The sequence below is a fragment of the Panicum virgatum genome, chromosome 7N (genome assembly GCF_016808335.1).
Source record: "Panicum virgatum strain AP13 chromosome 7N, P.virgatum_v5, whole genome shotgun sequence".
Lineage (NCBI taxonomy): Eukaryota > Viridiplantae > Streptophyta > Magnoliopsida > Poales > Poaceae > Panicum > Panicum virgatum.
Window position 1 is genome coordinate 46,303,074 of NC_053151.1, and position 19,356 is coordinate 46,322,429.

The window sequence follows — 19,356 nt, forward strand, 5'->3', positions numbered from 1 at the left end:
CTGACTAGCTTGGCTATAAGCCCATTATTATACCTACTCTGATGACATCCCCGTATCATCCGAGACAAGCAAAGAAATGTTTACCCTTCAATCTTTGCCCAAGTATAATTTGGTTCAAAAATTACCCAAGAACAATAAAATAAATAAATAGAAAAAAGGGAAAGAATAAAATAGAAAACATAAACCTCCAATTATAAGACATCAAGAGTTCCGAAGAAACAAAGAGAAGGCCGACAACATATCAGGACACATCAATGCATGTGATCAGCTCCCTGTAGGAACATGCATTTAGAATATACTCATCTTCAATTTATAAACGGTTTACAATTTTGAAGTGTTGTTTTCCTTTTGTTAACATCTACACTGAAGAAAAAAATTCATTTGTTACAGTCACACTGAAGACTCATTTTCTAGTTGGGTTTAACAACAGATGATTCCCTGCTACAGTTACAACTATAATCTAAATATCTAATAATAACTTTGGTCATGCTGGATTTACACACAACAAAAATAACCAAGACAGTGGATTTGATGCCATTCTGAATTCAAGAAATTGGGAATGTCCCACTGTGCACATATCCCTCGTGTTAAAAGCACTCGAGGTGTCTCATTAAACAAATAATAAAGAAGTGACATCTATCTGCTAACTCAATCTGTCATTATTCACCTGCTTGGAAAGCATACTCTGAGTGCATCTGCTCAGGAGGAGCTAGCAGCAGCTTGAATCTAGCTTCTGTTTCTTGCTGGCAGACGCTGGCCCTAAAATAATCCCAGACTCGAGCTCTCTCTCAATCCAATCATCTTCACTCAAACCATCTAAAGTAATTGCCTGCTTGTTTCTTGGTCCAACCACAATCCCTGCTTCGAGCTCCCTCTCGATCCAGGCTTCATCACTCAGCTCATCTGAGGCAGCAGCTTCTTGTTTCATAACAATCCCAGACTCGAGCTCTCTCTCAATCCAGGCTTCTTCACCGAGGTCGTCTGAACCAATAGCCCGCTCTTGGACCTCTCTCTGCCTCTTCCTCTTCGACAATAAATCCTTTATTCTGACAACATCAACATTTTTAAGTTCTGCCCTCGAAGGAACAGCCTCCACCAAAACTGGCAATGCAGATGATGCATTGTTAATTGGGACTGAAGCCACATCAGCCAATATCTGATCTGTGCACAAGCTATCCGCAATCAGACTATCAGAACAATGATTAGAGCTTCCAATCAATGGTTCAACACACCAAGTGCTTTCTTTGTCCACCTTGGCATCCAGTGATATCACCACAGATAATGGGTTCACGTTACCACCGTGCCAATTTCTTGATGCCTGGTTCAAGATTTTGCCATTGACTGTGCAATGGCTTGCATCCAGCTGCATACATTCAGCACTGCCCTCGGTGGCTGCAATCGCATCTAATGATGTCTGATTACTACATGACATCATCCCAGCATCATGTTTGGTTATTGAGGCCTGATGCAAGCTCTCTTCATCATGTACTTTCCTAGAAACATTTATATAAGCACTTACACTCAACGAACTGCTGTCCGGGCCTGAGACCCTACCATCACTTGTATGACTGCTTGTCAAGTATTGACAGGAATCCAGCTGCATTGGGTCACTGGGCTCGCCAATATCAGGACTTGAGCTGCTTATTAACAAGCTTGATTGATTCAACACAGAGTCCGGGCTGTTAGATATGTGCAGTTTAGCTTCACATGGAACTTCCTTTTGCTTAACTGGACTGGGACGAGCAGGCATCAGTTTTTTCACAGCAGCATGCTCCATCATTTGCTGAATGACAGCTGCAGAAATGCAATATTTTCTTTTCAAGTTCCAAAAGGCACAGAGTGCAATGATGGTACAATCCACTTAGTAGACCACATACCTTCCAGAGGCTTCGGTGCAACATCAAATTGGTGCCACCAGACATGCGCTCCATGTAACGGGAGCTTGATATTGTGAAGCTTTGCTGCCAGGTAAAGAGATCCAGCAGCAATATACTGTGGTTTATACTGTAGGCACAGTGTTGTTTTAAGCCTGAACACAAGTAGCAAAATATTATCTAAATGTGAAGGAATCTTAGAAATATCAGTACTAAGGAATTGCAAATGAATCTTAGAAATATGTGTACTAAAGATTGAAATAGTATACCACATACCAATCATTCACAAAGTTCCATGCTACTTGTTTCACTTCCTTCTGATTGATGCCAAGATTTCTCATAGCATCAAAAAGTGGTCTATAAGGATGCTGAATGTTGAAATCAAATCGAATAGTTGTAAGAACCAATCTCTCTCCGATTAAAATTAGTGCTTTCTGCTTCTCAAAAATATCCTGTGCAATAGACGATGATCAAACACTGAATGGGTAACGGGACAGAAGTTACAAGTAATAATTTTGTGGCACCTTCTGGCGGATCCTTTGAGCTGCAGCAGTGTCCCGCCTATACATTGTCTCGTAGGCTACTCTAACTACATGGTCCAGGGGGCAAGGAGTATCTTCAGCTTTCGATGCAAGAAATACGCATACAGTTGCAACTGTCTGAAACAGGTGAGGACAAAAGGAACCGTTAAAACCAGCCCAGGAAAATAACAAGGTAAGTTCCAGAAGAACTAGTCGTCAAGAGATGACAATAAGCAAATCATAGATAGATCATGTAATCACAAAAGGCTAAATATTACGAATAAATAGCATCAAACATGAAATCCTACTAGTGTTGCAAATAACTAAGGGCTGCAGAATAACGGAGAGATAATCTCTGGATAAACTGATCATGTAAATACGAAATAAACAAGTCCCACAAGACAAAGAAAGAAAAGGAATGCAGTAAGGTGAGCCATTTCTATAGAACTTACTGGAGAATTCGTAATTTCACAAGATGATCCGTCAATGTATGTCAAACTTTTTTAAGTTGTAACAGTAAGTTGCAACCCAGTTGGCTGGCCGGGGTTAAGTAACTTCAACAGGAAAATTCTGAATGCACTTGCCCAGTTATGACAAAGTACAAGAACAATCGTATTGTACCAGTGATCTGCCAAACTTCCCAGGTAAACAGAAAACAACTTAACTACCTAACTTTATAGTATTAGAGAAGGGGATTAGAACTTCATCAAACATATTTCTGTAACATTGTAGTTGTAGCTAAGCAGATTCTTTTGAAATGTCCAAATCACTGTGTGAACTTGAGGTAGAGTAGCATCACGATGAATTAGCAATTAGCAAGTAATAAAAAAAATAAATTCTAATGGCATTACACGGTCAAATACTTTAAATTATTTGAAGGATATTTTGCAATGTTAAGTTGGAAATGGAGAATAGATTGTTGATCATTCCAACAAATGCTTGGCAAAGAAACTCTGCACTCTTCTTGCTTTTCAAAGACAGCATTGACCATCACTGCCACAATAAAACAGAGTTTCTCACCTGCCATCCATTTTTGGCAAGGGACTGGTGTATATAGAAGCGATGGCAAAACATTATTGCTGTCGCTAGAGTCATCTGAGGTCTGTGAAAAAAGAAGAACGTCACAACAGATGAGATGAATGTAAACAAACATGCTATGAGCTACCATATAAATTAGTATATTATAAACTAAAAGGAACACCCTATAAGAGCATCTCCAAGAGTCTTCCTAAATTTCACTCTCTAAATTATCATTTGGAGAGCCTTCTCCACAAAAATCGCTTTCTATATGCTTTTATTCTCCAACAGCTTGTCTATATCTTGTGTACACTCTAGAAAGCTATATTCGTTATCTATCTTTGGCTAGCGAGAAGCTGTTGGAGGGTATTTTTCAATCAAAATCTCTATTTCTAACAATGGGGAAAGATATAGAGTCTCTTGGAGTTGCTCTAACATAGTAAAACAGAGTCAATTCCACTTAAGAGAGTGAAAAGAAATTACGTACAGTTTCAGCCTGATGCCAACATCCCGAATAAATGAACAATATAAATGCCGAAGTTCTAACTCCTTGCTTTCAGTAATTCCATCTTTCCTTGACGGAGAAAACTTCTCTAGTTCTTCCCTGGTGAAGTACCAAGAGTACATGCGTTCATGTGATAATTTGTCAAGGATCTTGGGTTCCCCATCCATCAGTATGTCTGAGACACCCTGCAGGATGGGTTCTCTGCAAGTCCAGAGAAAGTTTATTGACTCTTTGGCTAGTTGTACCCTGGACGTTGCAAATTTTGTGAAGCAACCTGTAGAATCGAGATATCTTTAGAAACAATTTTCCACTGCTTTGCTTGATATACTGCTACAGAAGAGCAAGAGCATATAAATATATAAACAATAAGTACATATACAAGTGATGACTAAAACATGCATGTGGTGCAAGATCTTATTACTGTCCACTTCGATGACAGTGTTCTCAAGGCACGAGGCTGTCAGCAATTTCTTTCATATTTCCATTTGCTGTTGTGCAGCCAGCACCTTTTCCTCTCCCCTAATACTCGTAATGTAGCAGGAAAGGCTGTTGTCTTCCTGGCTACATTTCCACTACTGGATTTGTGCTCATCATAGAGAATCAATTTTGAACTCTGACCAACTTGTATTAGGGGAAGTTACTGCCTCAGAACTGTTCTAATCAGATAAGTAATGAAATTTTTCAATTTTTCTTAAGTGAGCATAAGCCTGATCAAGTTGCTATGGCTCCATTCTATTTCACCACAACACGTGGAAGTATAAATTTGTGTGTGGGTGGGCGGGCGGGTTGAGAGGCTAAGTTTTAAGCATATGAAGTCCCTATCGTGGTAAATAATATGCTTCTGATCATCATTCATTGAAGATGGTGTTTCTGGAATGTCATTGAAGTGGATGGCTGCTAATAGGGCATTCTGCATAGTGAAAGGGTGTCACCAGTTAGGTGTTCTCTTCGGCCCATTATGAAAACACAGTTTTGCAGGCTGGGTATTACATATCCACTAATGATAGTTCATGTTTGAGATCGGAAAACTCAGCACGTTCTGCAATACACTCATGGGTTCATTAAACAGAACTGTAGTTTTTAAAGTTCTTCAGAGCCACAGTGAAAGAAGTTAAATAAAATTCAGAAACATGAGGACAAGATAATCATTTACATCCTTTGCGGGCATTATAGCAGTTGCAATTCAAACACTGTAAAAGCATTCATTGTACTGCCTTTTTGGCTAAAGATCATTCGTTTGAACTATGCGAGCTCAGGTTGAAGCATTTTCACATGTGCAATTTACAATGATGAGCGAGAGCCTATACTGAGAAACAAAGCAATACCTCTAAAAGCTTTGCGAAGAAAAAACTTCTCTTGTTTAAACACAACAAACATATAGAGAGCAGCACAAGTTTATACTCATGCACCTTACAGTAAGAAAAAATAGCGACTTTGACACAATTAACACAAAATCCTGACTTTTCAGCACCTAATCCCGTGCAGACAGAATTCAACCACTTAATATTCGGACGCAGCTATAGCAGGACAGAGTTGCTGGATTTTGCATACTCCCAAAGGCCAATCCGCTGAACATCGCCAAAGATCCAAAATTGAGCACCAATCCAGGTCAAGCTCACCGATTTACCCGCAAATTCACCACCAAACAGGGGCGGACCCAGTATATGACACGGGTGTACATACGTACACACGATAATATTTACAAAAATCGAAGTTAGTAGTGAATCGCACGGTCAGATCCGAATACAAATAGCATATATTAGGGTTTGGGGTGTTCGATTTCGCACAGCAGGAAGGGAAGAGGCCGGCATACCTGGCGAGATGTTGTCGCTGGAGAAGCGCCCGACGAAACCTGGCAAAGGGCGGCGGCGCCCTGATCGGCGCCGCTAGGGGGGTTTGATGTTCGTCGCCGGGGCGGGTTTTGGTGGGGGGAGGAAGGGGAATTCCTTGTGGATTTGGGTGCGGAGTTTGTTGTTGGAGACGGGAGACGCGACGACTCAGGGCAGCAAAGTCGTCCTCTTGCTCAATCCCCTCTTTTATTTCGTTTATCGCCTCTGACAGCTGGGCTCATCTCGCCGCGTTGTGTGGCTGGGGTGGGGGACAAAAAGATTTTCTCTATTTTAGCCAAAAAATACTAATATCTTACTAATAGTAATTCGGGTTGAACTAAAGTATCTTGAGGTTGCCATTTTTGTCCCCTATTAGATTATATACCTTATGTATTGACATAACAAAATCTCCATATGAGTCGTTCGTGCACTTTTTATACGTGGGATAGACGTGACCATAGCTCAGCACTAGGCATGGGCAGCCTCTTCTATCTCCTTCCTCTTTTCAGCTCCTTCCTTTACATTTTGCCCCGATCCCTGTCAAAAATGAAGGATATAGAGTTCGATTGGTTTGGTTCCAAAATTTACCTTGCCAAAATTTTGATAACCATAAATTTTGGCACTCAATTGGTTGGAATCCAAAAAAGTAGCCCACCTCACAAAGTACTTATCAAGATTTTGGCAAAAAAATTATTGCCAATATTTTGGCCTGCCCTAGTTTTGGTAAGACAAATTTTTGAATCAAACCAATCAAGCCCATAATCTGAAAACCACCGATGGCTATCCATCCCTTCGTCCATGGTGTGAACATCGAATGACCATGACTCAATAGAGTAAATGCCTACCGGATTCTAAATACGAGTACTTAATATCATCTCTACTCTGTTAACGATGCAACACATGTTAAAATTCTGCGCACAGCAGGCTTAGTCGCGACCCAACCACACCTTACCGATCACAGGTGTTGTGGTACGGTTGTACCTTGGATGGCCAGAGACCACAATGAAACCTTCAACAAAGACCTGGCTAGTTGGGATTCTCCAACATGTCGCCGCCACATTGTGGGAGTCTCTTTGTAATGAAAGGAAACTTAACCCATATGGAAAGAAAAACATAGTGCCCTGGAAAGCACAGCATCATATAACCGTTGATGGAGAAATTAGATAAGTGCACAGCTAAGCTTCTGCTTTTCGATGGTTCGAAGATGACAGTAGCGAACATTTCCAGATACCAAAAGGGGAAGGTCGTTCATTGGTCCCACCATATACCATTTGGTCAGAGTCTTCAGAATCTGAAGACACTCGACTCTAATATATAAAGCTTAACATACAATGATACAAACTATGTACACCTGAAAGACTACGCACAGTTATTTGCACCTAACAAAGATACAAGTTTGCAAAACTGTTAACTACCACCCGAATGAGTACTCTGCGTGTCACATAAGTGAGCCGCGTTGTCGCAAACTCAAGCCATCGCAGGGCAGAGGGCAGTGAGACAGCTGTCAAGAGCAGCGGGCATGCACAGCAAGCCAGTGCTCTTTTCTTCCCATTTTGCAAGAGAATTGGTACTGGGAAGGGCATGCCTGAGAGGCTGAGATGTGCTCCAGACCTGGGCAAACCGAATCTGTTCTCTCCACCACTAGGTTCAGTTTTTGCGAGCAGAATGGTACAATTCCATGTAGTCCAGAGCAGGCCTGTTCCATGACCAATCCTGCTCCATTACCCTCTTGCAAAGGGAGTTGAACCAGTCACGAGCATCATAAAATGTGCTTATCGCTCTGAAATAAAATGGCAACAGATGGAATAAGTGATGTTGCATCATTTCAGTTTATGTAACTTCAGATGGGTTATACTTGCCTGTCAAGAGCATAATCCACACCACTGGTATCAGCTCCTTCGAAACTGAATCCATTTGGCTCGAGGCCTTGTGCCTGAGCCCGATCCTTATCATCGTCAACATCAAAGACGGTGTCGTAAAGGCCTGCAACATACATGATACAACCTTTTAATGCCAGCTTGAAACGCATTGCGAAGGGAAAATAATGATTCCATACATATACACACCTCCAGTTTTCCGAACAATCGGGATGGACCCATACCGCATAGCAATAAGCTGTGTTAAACCACAAGGCTCAAAGATGGAAGGAACAAGAATGAAGTCCGCCCCAGCATATATCTACAGCAGGATCATAAATTGAGCGCCCATCAATTTTCCAATTCTAATACAAGGGTGGTAGAAAGCAACGCGCGACTTAGGACATGATCGATTGTGGATTTTGCTGTCCATCATTTTCCATAGTAATGAAAATGCTCTTGGCGCGACATAGTCTATCTATTCGTCCCGAACCGAATTTGCGCTAGGTTGTTTGTTAAGTAAATAGTACACGATGGAGCTCAAGAGGACAGAATTTCTCTTTTATCAAGGGAGAGAATCTAGGGCAATCTGCAGGAGATCTGAAACTAACCAAATGGGACAGTGGCTCATCATAGGTTAAACAAAGCTTCACTCGGCCATGATATTCACCATGCAGACGACTGGCTAAGTTCGTGAAGTCACCTTGTATGCGAGGATCTGGTGCTGAACCCAGCAGAACCACCTGTTATAGAAAAACAAAACTTGCAAACTGAACAGCATAAACGTAACATAACAAACTTGCAAGCACTACCCCTGAGCAAGAGGTAAGACCTGTCCATTGCGTTCAAGCGTTCGATAAATTGCATGTTTGATAAGGTGAATTCCCTTCTGGACTGTTAGACGGCTGATGATTCCAACAATAGGGGTATCAGTTTGCTGTAAACCAAGCATCTGCTGCAATGCCTTTTTTGCAGCACTCTTGCCCTCAACAACATTCTCTGATGTATAATGAACCTAGCATAGAATGCAGCAAAAAAGAGTTGAGCTAGAAAATGATCACAATGGTACTGAAACCAAAAGTTGCTTCATTGATTTGCAGCCAATGTAAATGAAGTATGCTAATGGTAGAGGTCCAACAAACGTCAAATTAAAATTAGCTGCAATATGATTGTTTAGCCCCACATAGCTGCAAATAGATAGGCTGTTCTATGATAAAATAAAAGAAAATGGTAGCTAAAGATGCACTCTTGACGCAAACTTTCAACTCCAAGCAGTTAGTAAATGTGTAAATGCATATCAATAGAATATGTACGGATGCACTCTGTGATTATTAGTGTACCGGAATAAAGTTGTCAGTATATGGATCCCAAATATCAGGATCAATTCCGTTTCGAATTCCATGGAATTTGAAGTAGTGAGGAGCAATAGCTCCATGTCCAGCCACTTCCTTCGAATATGTGTCGGAAACCTGGAATGAATAGCCAAAGCAATTTAAATAAGACAAACATGAGCACTATGGAAAAATATGAAGGCTTCGAACAACATAACAACAAACACCAACAAAAGCACTCACAGTTGTAGCTTTGTCACAATGTGCCATTGCCTTGCCAATGTGATGTGCTCCAAACTCAAGATTGTGGATGGTAAATACAACCCGACCATTTCCCAGTCCATTAAGAGCATACTGTTCCTTGTATAGCCAAGCAACCGGAGCACTAGACCAATCATGACAATGTATGATATCCTACAAGGGTAGCGACAAATCAGCTCCATGAGAAGTTTTTGGGGGAACAAAGAGCAGGTAACAAGTACAGAACGTGTGCCGTAATTTCCACATCTTTACTAAAACAAAGCTTCTGTTCGAAATAATTTGGCAAGTAGAAACTGAGGAAAATTGCTCCAGCAATAAACTATCATTATGCACCAGTGGGAGAAGACAAGAGCATATGCGCCCGAAAATGAATAGTAAACCTCAATTCGATAAATGAAGTTTTCAGGAACATATCATGTACTTACAGGAGAAGATCCTTTCTGGAGGAGAAACTCCAGTGCAGAATGACAGAAAAAGCCAAATCTACTCTCATCATTCTTCCCATAGACACACCCCACCCAAAACATCCTGCAGAAAGAAATATCAAAACATGAATAGAGTTCATGCTACACCACTCTAATAATGCTCAAGTCAGTAGATTGTTCAGGAACTGATGATGAGAAGCACATCAACAAAAGATAAAATAAAATAACCGCAAAACTAACTTCGAATGCAAAATCTGCATCTTACAGTAAACAGCAATACAGCACAAAAGCTCAGTATAGGCAGCATATAAGACAACAGTTCAGATTTTACTGAAGCCACTATCAACTTGTTCTTAAGCTGGTCTAACAATGTGATGACTAATTTAAATATGTGTTGAAACACAAGACAAAGAACCATTATATACAGCAGTGTAAAAAAGCTAAAACAAAACAAGAGATAAAAGTGTTTTGGTGTGTTACAACCAATGACATGCTGCATACCCATTTTGTGGTTCCAAGAAGTAAACAGGGAGATCTTCAACCTTCCCAAACCATACTTTTATTTCTGTGCCACCCCAAGCAAAACTTTGTTGGTAATGTAAATCCTTCACCTGCATCAGAAGAGAGGCAATTTAAAGAGTAAAATTGACATCCTCCATTAGCATTAATCATGCATACACTTGCAAATCTCCATGTAAATACTACAAGGATAAAAGGTTTTGCAGATTGATATGCATGAATAATGTTGAAAACATTCTCCCTCCAGTAAAAGAGGACCGGTAATCTCTAATGTAATATACTTACATAAAAAAACTATTTTTTTCTGAAGAATGTGTACATCATTTTCCAATGTTCACACACAGAATTAAGAAGTCTATAAATGGGCAGAGGCTGAATAGATTTGACTGCTCACAACATAAAAGGACCCCTTTTTTGTGACGGGGAGAATACCAAATTGTGATCCTCCAAGAAGTTGAGAGAGAAACGATCAACAGGACATTAAGATCACTGACACACAATAAAGTTATATGCTCTTAAAGTAGACGAAACTAAAAAAGTGAAGAAACAATGCAAAATTGAAAGAAAGCAAAGGAGGGGAGACAAAATGAAAAGAAGTCGTAGGATAACTCAGAACAATTGACAAACTTACATTGCTTAGGTTTAAACAATCATACTTTGGCAGAATAACCTCAACATTGTGGCCTAAATCTTGAACAGCTCGTGAAAGGCTGGTAACAACATCGCCAAGGCCTCCAACCTGCAACGACGTTGATCATTGTCAAGTAAGACCAACAATTTGTGTACCACAAAACATGGACAAATGTAAATTACCTTTGCAATAGGGGCCATCTCTACTGCAATGTGCACAATATGCATTGGAGGTTCCTTTGCCACCGAATCAGACACAGGAATATGATAGTCCATTCCATTCCTATTGTCATATATTCCACCATCTTCCGACTCAGAGAAAACAAAGTCCATCATATATGCATCCAAGGGAACCCTGACTGGAAAAAAAAACTAACAGATTTAACTACGAGAGAACTCAGAGAAGGAAAGCAGTAAACATTGATCAATATTTGTTTTCCCTTTTTCTAAAAAATGAACAATATTTGCAACAATGGATCAATATTACTCCCATGATCCACGAATGTAAGGTGTATTTAGTTTCATTAGGACAAGATTTTGATTAACAATTACTCTATTGATATGCTATTTTTGTGATACAAAGTCTAGTCATAAATTAGTACTTTTGAATACGAATGTAATAGTAGCAATTTTATGTCCAAATCTTATATATTCATAGTTATAGTTGGTCAAAGGCCTGTCCTAATGCAACAAAATATGTCTTACATTTCTGGATGAAGGGAGTATGTGGTAAACAAGAATTTGATAGGCTTGAGAAAAAGAGAACTGTGTTTATCAGGATCACATGCTTATCATATTCCTGCTGATAACGAGGGAAAAGGAAGGTGTCAAGAAAGACTTTGGACTATAGCAACATATCCGATAGAAAATATATCAACTAGTTCACCATACAAGATAGATTCCACAAGTAGTATTGGGTAAAGATATTTTAGAAGGCCATTTTGGTAGTACTTGATACTCATACTAGTGCACAAATATGTCCAAGAAAAAAAAAGCATTGTGATACGATGCAAGCTCTCACACCTGTTGCTCGTAAGTGTGAACCATTCTCTGCCTTCACCATCTTCTGTGGTGGTAAGGGACCACTTGGATGAATCCAACGGTTAAAGGAACCTCTGAACCAAACCTCCAGCTTTCCATTCAGCACCGTGTTGGAAGGATTATAAAACACATCCACAGTTGTTCCTGCACGTACTTCAAGTGGCTCAGTATACACGATATGTTTCTGTGAGATCAGAAACGCTCTCATAGTCTTTTCCTTCATCTCAGCCTTCATTTTTGCAGACCTCTCAGCCTATGTGGGGAAAGAAGCAGCAATGAGATCACCTTGTTTCAGTTATGCAATTGGAAGAGTCTGAAAACAATTTCTTGTTGTTTGATAAGAATCTTGGTACATGTAAGTGGTTGCTCCTTCGACAAGCAAAAAGCTATTTTTGACTAACCTTTAGTCGATCAGCATCCTCCCTTTCCCTTCTCTCTTGCTGAAGCCTTCTAAAGATCCTATGTTCTTCTTCCACCCAAAACATGTCCTCCGGTATGTTATTAGGAACAACAGCATGGAAATCCTGACGGCCATTGTTATCATAATTCCTTGCATTGCCAGGTGGCCCATCAGCAAAAACCCAGTCCAACACCAATGCCCTTTCAGGTAATGTCACTACACATGAATATAATAAAAATGTAACAAAAAACATGAATATAATCAAAAGTAAGATTCGTGCATAACAGACAAAAGAGCAACGGAACACCAAAGATCATGGCATCAAGCACATGATTGATCTTCAGACTCGTTCGCAAAATAAAACATACTTGAAAAAACAACTTTCAGTAGGTAATAATCAAAAGTAAGATTCGTGCATAACAGACAAAAGAGCAACGGAACACCAAAGATCATGGCATCAAGCACATGATTGATCTTCAGACTCATTCACAAAATAAAGCGTACTTGAAAAAACAACTTTCAGTAGGTATTTCAAGGTTTGAGGATTTCAGGTGACCATACTCCTTTTATTTGTTGAGCAATTTTAACTTGTTGAACTACAACCTGTACCACAATATAATGGTTTGAATTTTCTCTATTATTTTTAAATGATTTCTTAGAACATTTTGGCCAAACTTTCTAAAATATGACTATTATTGGATTTTCTTTTTGTTACTAGGACTTTGTGGTAAATACTTCGTTAATATATACTAACATAACAAGTAATGTCAAAGTAACATCTCAGAGGATGAGATCATGAGAGAAAAACATATATCATCAACGATCGAACAGAGGGAGTATCATAAATCCAAAGGGATCCAAAGAGTGAATAAACATACCTTCTGCATACCACCAATCCCCATCCTTTTCATGAGACTTGACAAATCTTTCAGAGATTGAGAGACCATCATTCCAGTTGTTGAAACCTCCATGCATCCAAATCTCAATGTTATGCATAAGTGGTCTCGAGCTCCTATTATAGTATAATCTAACCCTGTCTCCTCCTTTATAAGTGTTAGGTTCTATGTACCATAAGTTACCAGCATATCCGCTGGCCGAACTCAACATTTGGTGCAATTTCTCCTTCTTCATCTCAACCTCGTACTTTGCTTGTGCCCTGTCCGCCTCCATTGCGGCCCTCTCTTCCTCTCTCCTGCGCTCCTCCTCAGCCTGTCTTTTCCTTTCAGCTTCTTCTGCAGCAAGCCTCTCAAGTTCTTTTTGCTTTTCTTCAACCAAGAAATCCTCAAATGAGTGTTCATCCATGTCACTTTCTATTTCAAGGAAAAAATCATTGTGATTGTTGTTTTCATAGACAGTGTCACCATTAAAGAACACAAAGTCTAATCTGTATGCCTGCTTGGGAATGTAGAGTTTGCAACACCACCAATCCCCTCTTAATTCGCTTTTATGCAAATTTTCAGTGAAAGAGTTCCATCTCCAACCATTAAATGCTCCTTTTATGAGAACATCAGGCTCACTAGCTAAGGCTGACATACTGCGGTTCAAGTAAAGATTGATCATTGAATCAGCCTTCACTACTTCAGGAAAGACAAAGCACTTGTTGCCGACTGAATAACTCTCATCAGCAAGCTCTTGAAGCCTCCTCTTTAGCACTTCTGGGTCCACATCATCCTCTACTGGTGCTTGTATATCTGGTTCATACTGCTCTTGATCCTTGATTATCCTCAGTTCATCATCTTCTGAAACTGGAGGTTCTTCCTCTGCATGTTTCACTGGATAGCCTACAATGGCCTCAGCAAATGGCCTACCTTTTCTGGGTTCATTAACAATTGAACTGTCATGTTCTTCGAAACCAGTTATTGATTTCTCTTGCTCATCAGTGCCAATAGGTGGTTTGTCTTGTCCACGAACACTTGCAGATGTTGAAGGTTCTGGTTTCGAACTTACTAGTGCACTTATTTTACCACGATACTCATCAAGTTTTCTGTCAATTGATTCATCATCCATGGGCATGGAAGACGATGCTGAAGATTGATTTTGGCCAGCCTCTTCTTTGGTCCCAGCTTCATCCTTTTCTGCTTTGCTCGCAACGGTTCCTGGCAAGTCAATCTCAGATGATTCTTCAGCACTACTTGCCTGTCCTGTTGCTTCACCATGTAGTGTCCCGTTGCTTTTGCCAAGATCACCTTCAACAGTGCTGCTTTGTTCTATCTTCTTCGTGCTGGATTCAGCAGTAGGTCTGGAGGCATACCCTCTGGATGCAGTGCCTTTAGGCTTAGGAGTCGATGTTCTCCTTGGATTTTTCTTGGGATAATCTGAACAACGCAATGTCAGGAAAACATGAGCTAAGCTGTATGACCAATGAGATTGCTTTTAGCATAATCGTTCCTCAAACCTGAACTTGATACCATGCATCGAACAAGCCTGCCTCCTGTAAATCTGCTGCGTCCTATGGTCGACTGTAGAAGCAGACAATGGTAGAAAACTGTAAGTTATACAGATCCTTCAGACCATGTCATCCCAAAAGTTGCCAAGCTAATAAACCTTTCCATGACAGTAAACAACAGACCACAGCAAACCAAAAATATGTTCAAATGGGAAGCTTATCATGGATTTGACAACTGATTTTCCACACCTAATTCCGGTACACAAGTACCACAGCTGACTTCCGGTATTACAAGTTCAAAAACTGTTCCCCCCCCCCCCCCCCCCCCCCCCCCCCCCCCACACACACACACGCAGCTTGCTAACCCCGGCTAGCCTCCCTTTCCCAGATGACCGGCCACCAATCAAAACCTCACTCACTACCACCAACATGAACCAGAAAGCGAAAAGGGAAAATAAAACGAAAAGGCTCTGGACAGCTCTATGAACCGCCGCAACTCACCTGCGTGAGGCCAGTGGCGGCAGCGGCCGGCCGGACGAGGAGCACCGGGCGGCCCCGGGAGCAGAGCGGGCTCTGCGCCCGGAGTGCCATCTCCATTGCCGACGGCAAAACCTCCCTTCCTCGTCCCTCCCCTCCCCCTGATCCCCTCCTCTCCCCGCTACAGAATAGAAAAATGCTAGTAAAAACTCCTCGGTCCTCTCTATCTTATTTACTCAACCCTTGAAATGTGCAGCCGCGCAAGCGCCGCTGTCTGGTCGCGACCACCCCTGCTAGAGAAGCATTGGCCGCTCGATCGAAAGAGAAAGGCTCCTAGCTTTCCCGTGCCTGTTCATGTGTGTGTGATTGGGTGGCAAATCCCGCGATCTTTTTTTTCTTTTTGGGCTCTCGCATCTTCCTGCGGCGAGCAAACAAGGATTAGCATCTGGGACGAGATGTGTGGACGTGGCTTCGGCTCCCCTCGGATCGGCTGCCCGGCCTGGCCCCACGCGCAGAGAAAGTGGAAGCTACGACGGCGAGGGCCCGCCCCGTCCCGGGAGGTGACGACGAGGGTGTGGGCCAGGTAGGGCCAGGGTCACGCCACGGACGGCTGCTCTTGGGCTGCCGGGCATGGGAATGGGCCATATGCCCATATGGAATCCAGTAATCAACGGACCAAGGACGAGCGTGTTGCTTTCGCTTGCTGCTGCTGCTGGGATGCCTGGGGCATCTTCTCCCTGCCGAATTCTGGAACATTCTGCGTAGATCTCGCAGTAACACCCTGCAGATGATCTAGAGCGCTAAACCGATTTGGTTTTCAGGAACCGGACATGTGACCTCTACCGGGATACCAGAGATTAGAGTATTCTGTAGTGTATCCAAGCACATGATGAACCAATTTAAATTTTAAACATGTGGTGTCCTCAGCTTTATTCAAAGTGGTAGCAGATAATGGGTGTGCATGTGGAGTCAGTGCAGTCTGCAGTGTATTAGTTCTCATATTTCCTAGCGTTAACAGTGGTATCCAAGTTGCAGTTAACCAAAAGCAAGAGACGTGTAAGAGCTGATTCAACTCAGCTTCTAGGCTCCAAGAATACATTTTCCCACCAAAAGAAATCTGTCCGCTTATCCTCTTGCTGTCCTAGCCTCCTTGGTCCAGGAGACTCGCAGCAGTCGAGCTCAATCCATTGCACATTAAGGTCTTGATTAGTTCACCTATTAGCTTCTCTCCGGTTGTCAGTAAATAACAGAAATGGACGCAAGTACGAGTTCTTATTCCTCAGTCCTTGATCCCGCGTGTTTAAAGGATCAAGAAACCTTCCTCGTGTAGCAGCAAGACAGACAAGCCCACTGAATCATAAGCTGAAGCAGACTGAAAGGTCATCTTTTTTTTTCTCAGATCCAAGCTATTACCAATCAAACTAGCTGATTGAATATGATGGCATGAACAATACTTGGAAAGAGATAATGTTATCTATTTGAAGATCGTGAGAGTCTTTGTATCAAATAAAGAAAAAGGAGACACTGATTTGGTTTAGGGCTGCCTTCGGTTTATCAGGAACCGTACATGTGACCTCTACTGGTATACCAGAGATTATAGTACTTTTTTAGCTTATCCAAGAACATGCTGCAGGGAATTATCTTTTGTTAAGAAAAACAGCTTCATTCAAAGTGGTAGCAGATAATGGTGTGCATGGGGAATCAGTGCAATGTACTGCCTATTTAGATCCCATTTTGCCTAATGTTATCAGTGGTAGTCCATTGCGTAGTTAACCAAAAGCAAGAGACGCGTATGACCTGATTGTCAACTCACCTTCTCTGCTCCTAGAATATCATTGATGAAATTTGGGGAAATGTCTGGCTGACTTCCTTCCCAGCCCAGAGTCACTCTATTTATCTTGTCATTTTACACAATAATCCTTTTACATTTTCTTATTTACACCAACACTCCCCCTCAAGATGGGCTAAAGATATCTAACATGCCCATCTTGCTACAACTCAACTCGTTTTCACTAGGTCCTAGACCCTTTGTGAAACAATCTGCTAGTTGACTACGTGATTTCACATACTCTAACTTGAGAATCCTACTATCAAGCTTTTCCTTGATAAAGAATCTATCGATTTCCACATGCTTCGTGTGATCAAATTGAACTGGATTGTTTGCAATATTGAGTGCAGCTACGTTGTCACAATGAAGCGTCATGGTCTCATTTCTCAATAGGCGGAGCTCTTTCAACAAGCATTTTAGCCACATCATCTCACACAAACTCACTGCCATTGCTCTATATTCCGCCTCTGCAGTAGACCGAGCCACAAGCGCTTGTTTTTTTGCTTCGCCATGAGACAAGATTGCCTCCCACAAACACACAATAACCAGAAGTGGACCTCCTATCATCTCTGTTACTTGCCCAATCTGCATCACAATATCCCTCCAAATCCAGGTGTCCATTCTTCCTGAACCATAAGCCTCTTTCAGGAGTTCTCTTCAAGTACCTCAAAATTCAGACCACCTCCATATGCCTTGTTCTAGGGTCATGTATATACCTGCTTACCACACTCACTGCATAGGAAATATCAGGCTTGGTATGACACAAGTATATCAATCTCCCAACCAACCTTTGATATGTTTCTTTATTAACTGGATCTCCAGACTGGGCACTTGTTTGATGATTTCTGTCAATAGGAGTACTACATGGCCGACATCCAAGCATTTCTGTTTCTGCCAACAGATCAAGGACATATTTCCTTTGAGAGAGAACAATCCCCTTAGGCGACCTTCCAATCTCAATCCCAAGGAAATACCGAAGTGGTCCTAGATCTTTCACCTCAAATGTTTTTCCTAAATTCTCCTTCAAACGCTTGATTTCCTCCACATCATCTCCAGTAATCACTATGCCATCTACATACACTGCCATAATGGTGATAAATGTACCTCTATGCTTATAGAAGACAGTATGATCACCGTTGCATTGTGTGTATCCCATGTCACAAACTGCTCTCCTAAACCTGTCAAACCACGCCCGGGGTGATTGCTTTAGTCCATAAAGTGACTTCTTAAGTCTGCACACCTTCCCAACAGTTTGACTATTTGCAAACCCCGGTGGGATTTCCATGTATACTTCCTCCTGTAGATCTCCATGAAGAAATGCATTCTTCACATCCATTTGATGAAGAGGCCAACCAAAGTTAACTGCACAAGAGATCAGCGTTCTAACAGTTCCCATTTTCGCCATAGGAACAAAGGTCTCATCATAATCAATGCCATATATTTGGCTATACTCTTTTGCAACCAATCTTGCCTTATAATAATCCACCTCACCTTTCGGGTTTTGCTTCACAGTGAAGACCCACTTACAACCCACTGCTTTCTTCCCTTTTGGAAGTAGAACCAGTTCCCATGTCTTGTTCTTCTGAAGAGCATGCATCTCCTCTTTCATCGCTGCATTCCAATTTGGATCCTGTTTTGCACACTTCTAGTCCCTTGGAATAGGCATTGTTTGTAATGATGCAACAAATGCTCTATATGCAGGTGAAAGACGAGAGTATGAAATGAAATTGGCAATGTCATGATCTCTACTAGGATGCTCAAAACCGTAACGAAGGGGAGGTTTTCCAAAATTAGATCTAGTACCTCTACGTTGTGCAAGAGGTAACTCTACATGGTCAAGGATAGGAGAGACATTACCGCTTGACTCAGATAGAGAGAGATCCAAGGAGAGATCTGGAACTGGAGAGACATGCTGTTGTGGCTGTGGTGCCCTATCTTGCTCCCCCTAACTCCTGTACTTCCTCCTCTGGTATGTTATGATCTCCTTAGCAACTTGCTCCCCCTGACTCCTGAACCTCCTCCTCTGACCCACTATGGGCTCCTTAGCAATTGTTCCATCACTCTCTGTCCCAATAGTCACCTCTTCACTTCCACTAGCAATCACCACCTCATTCTCATCATCAATCATCTCTGCATTCTCATCACCAACCATCCCTGCATTTTTAATCACCTCTTCATTCTCTTGGCCATTACCTCTCATATCAATAACATTATCCTGATTCACCATCTCCTAGGCACACCCATAGGGCATGGGATAGCACCAACAATCACTTCCCTTTGAACACCTCCTTCATTCTGCACACAACCACTACTCTCCCCCTCTCTCCTGTCGCCACCATCAGTGACTGGAGACAATTCCTCCAAGAAAGGATCAAGATCCCATGGTTTTGTGTAGTATGGTTCAAACTCTCGAAACGTCACATCCATACTTACAAACAACTTCTTTCCAACCGGGT

At 41.6% G+C, this 19,356-nt stretch overlaps 2 protein-coding genes across 5 annotated transcripts; both read right to left on the bottom strand.

Annotated features, from left to right (window-relative positions):
* Positions 1-259: 259 nt before the first annotated feature.
* Positions 260-5,932, bottom strand: LOC120680520 (cyclin-T1-2-like). Of its 4 annotated transcripts, XM_039962019.1 has the most exons (8): positions 5,840-5,921; positions 5,731-5,795; positions 3,900-4,191; positions 3,416-3,497; positions 2,399-2,533; positions 2,151-2,326; positions 1,878-2,029; positions 260-1,794 (listed from the first exon to the last, which is right to left on the bottom strand). In XM_039962019.1, exons 3-8 carry the CDS (start codon positions 4,082-4,084, stop codon positions 710-712), a joined length of 1,815 nt encoding a protein of 604 aa, XP_039817953.1. In that variant the 5' UTR covers positions 4,085-4,191; positions 5,731-5,795; positions 5,840-5,921; the 3' UTR covers positions 260-709. The 4 variants fall into 4 exon arrangements, with proteins under 4 accessions (XP_039817953.1, XP_039817952.1, XP_039817954.1 ...); XM_039962018.1 differs by having other exon boundaries at positions 3,900-4,244; positions 5,731-5,932; XM_039962020.1 differs by having other exon boundaries at positions 2,848-3,497; positions 5,731-5,931.
* Positions 5,933-6,905: 973 nt separating this feature from the next.
* Positions 6,906-15,548, bottom strand: LOC120683045 (soluble starch synthase 3a, chloroplastic/amyloplastic-like). Its single transcript, XM_039965057.1, has 16 exons — positions 15,097-15,548; positions 14,605-14,668; positions 13,088-14,524; positions 12,211-12,425; positions 11,792-12,062; positions 10,952-11,127; positions 10,770-10,877; positions 10,121-10,230; positions 9,620-9,722; positions 9,177-9,347; positions 8,943-9,071; positions 8,435-8,617; positions 8,214-8,345; positions 7,813-7,924; positions 7,606-7,729; positions 6,906-7,526 (listed from the first exon to the last, which is right to left on the bottom strand). Exons 1-16 carry the CDS (start codon positions 15,190-15,192, stop codon positions 7,394-7,396), a joined length of 3,564 nt encoding a protein of 1,187 aa, XP_039820991.1. The 5' UTR covers positions 15,193-15,548; the 3' UTR covers positions 6,906-7,393.
* Between the last annotated feature and the right edge of the window lie 3,808 nt (positions 15,549-19,356).

Excerpts from the sequence above, each read along its gene's own strand:
- LOC120683045 (XM_039965057.1), bottom strand. The coding sequence starts at position 15,192 with ATGGAGATGGCACTCCGGGCGCAGAGCCCGCTCTGCTCCCGGGGCCGC. Across the intron at positions 9,723-10,120 it reads TTCTTGGAACCACAAAATGG|GATGTTTTGGGTGGGGTGTG; the intron begins GTATGCAGCATG and ends TTCTTTCTGCAG. Across the intron at positions 7,730-7,812 it reads GATTGTTCGGAAAACTGGAG|GCCTTTACGACACCGTCTTT; the intron begins GTGTGTATATGT and ends TGTATGTTGCAG.
- LOC120680520 (XM_039962018.1), bottom strand. The coding sequence starts at position 4,084 with ATGGATGGGGAACCCAAGATCCTTGACAAATTATCACATGAACGCATG. Across the intron at positions 2,534-3,415 it reads TTGCCAAAAATGGATGGCAG|ACAGTTGCAACTGTATGCGT; the intron begins GTGAGAAACTCT and ends CACCTGTTTCAG. Across the intron at positions 1,795-1,877 it reads TGCACCGAAGCCTCTGGAAG|CTGTCATTCAGCAAATGATG; the intron begins GTATGTGGTCTA and ends GCATTTCTGCAG.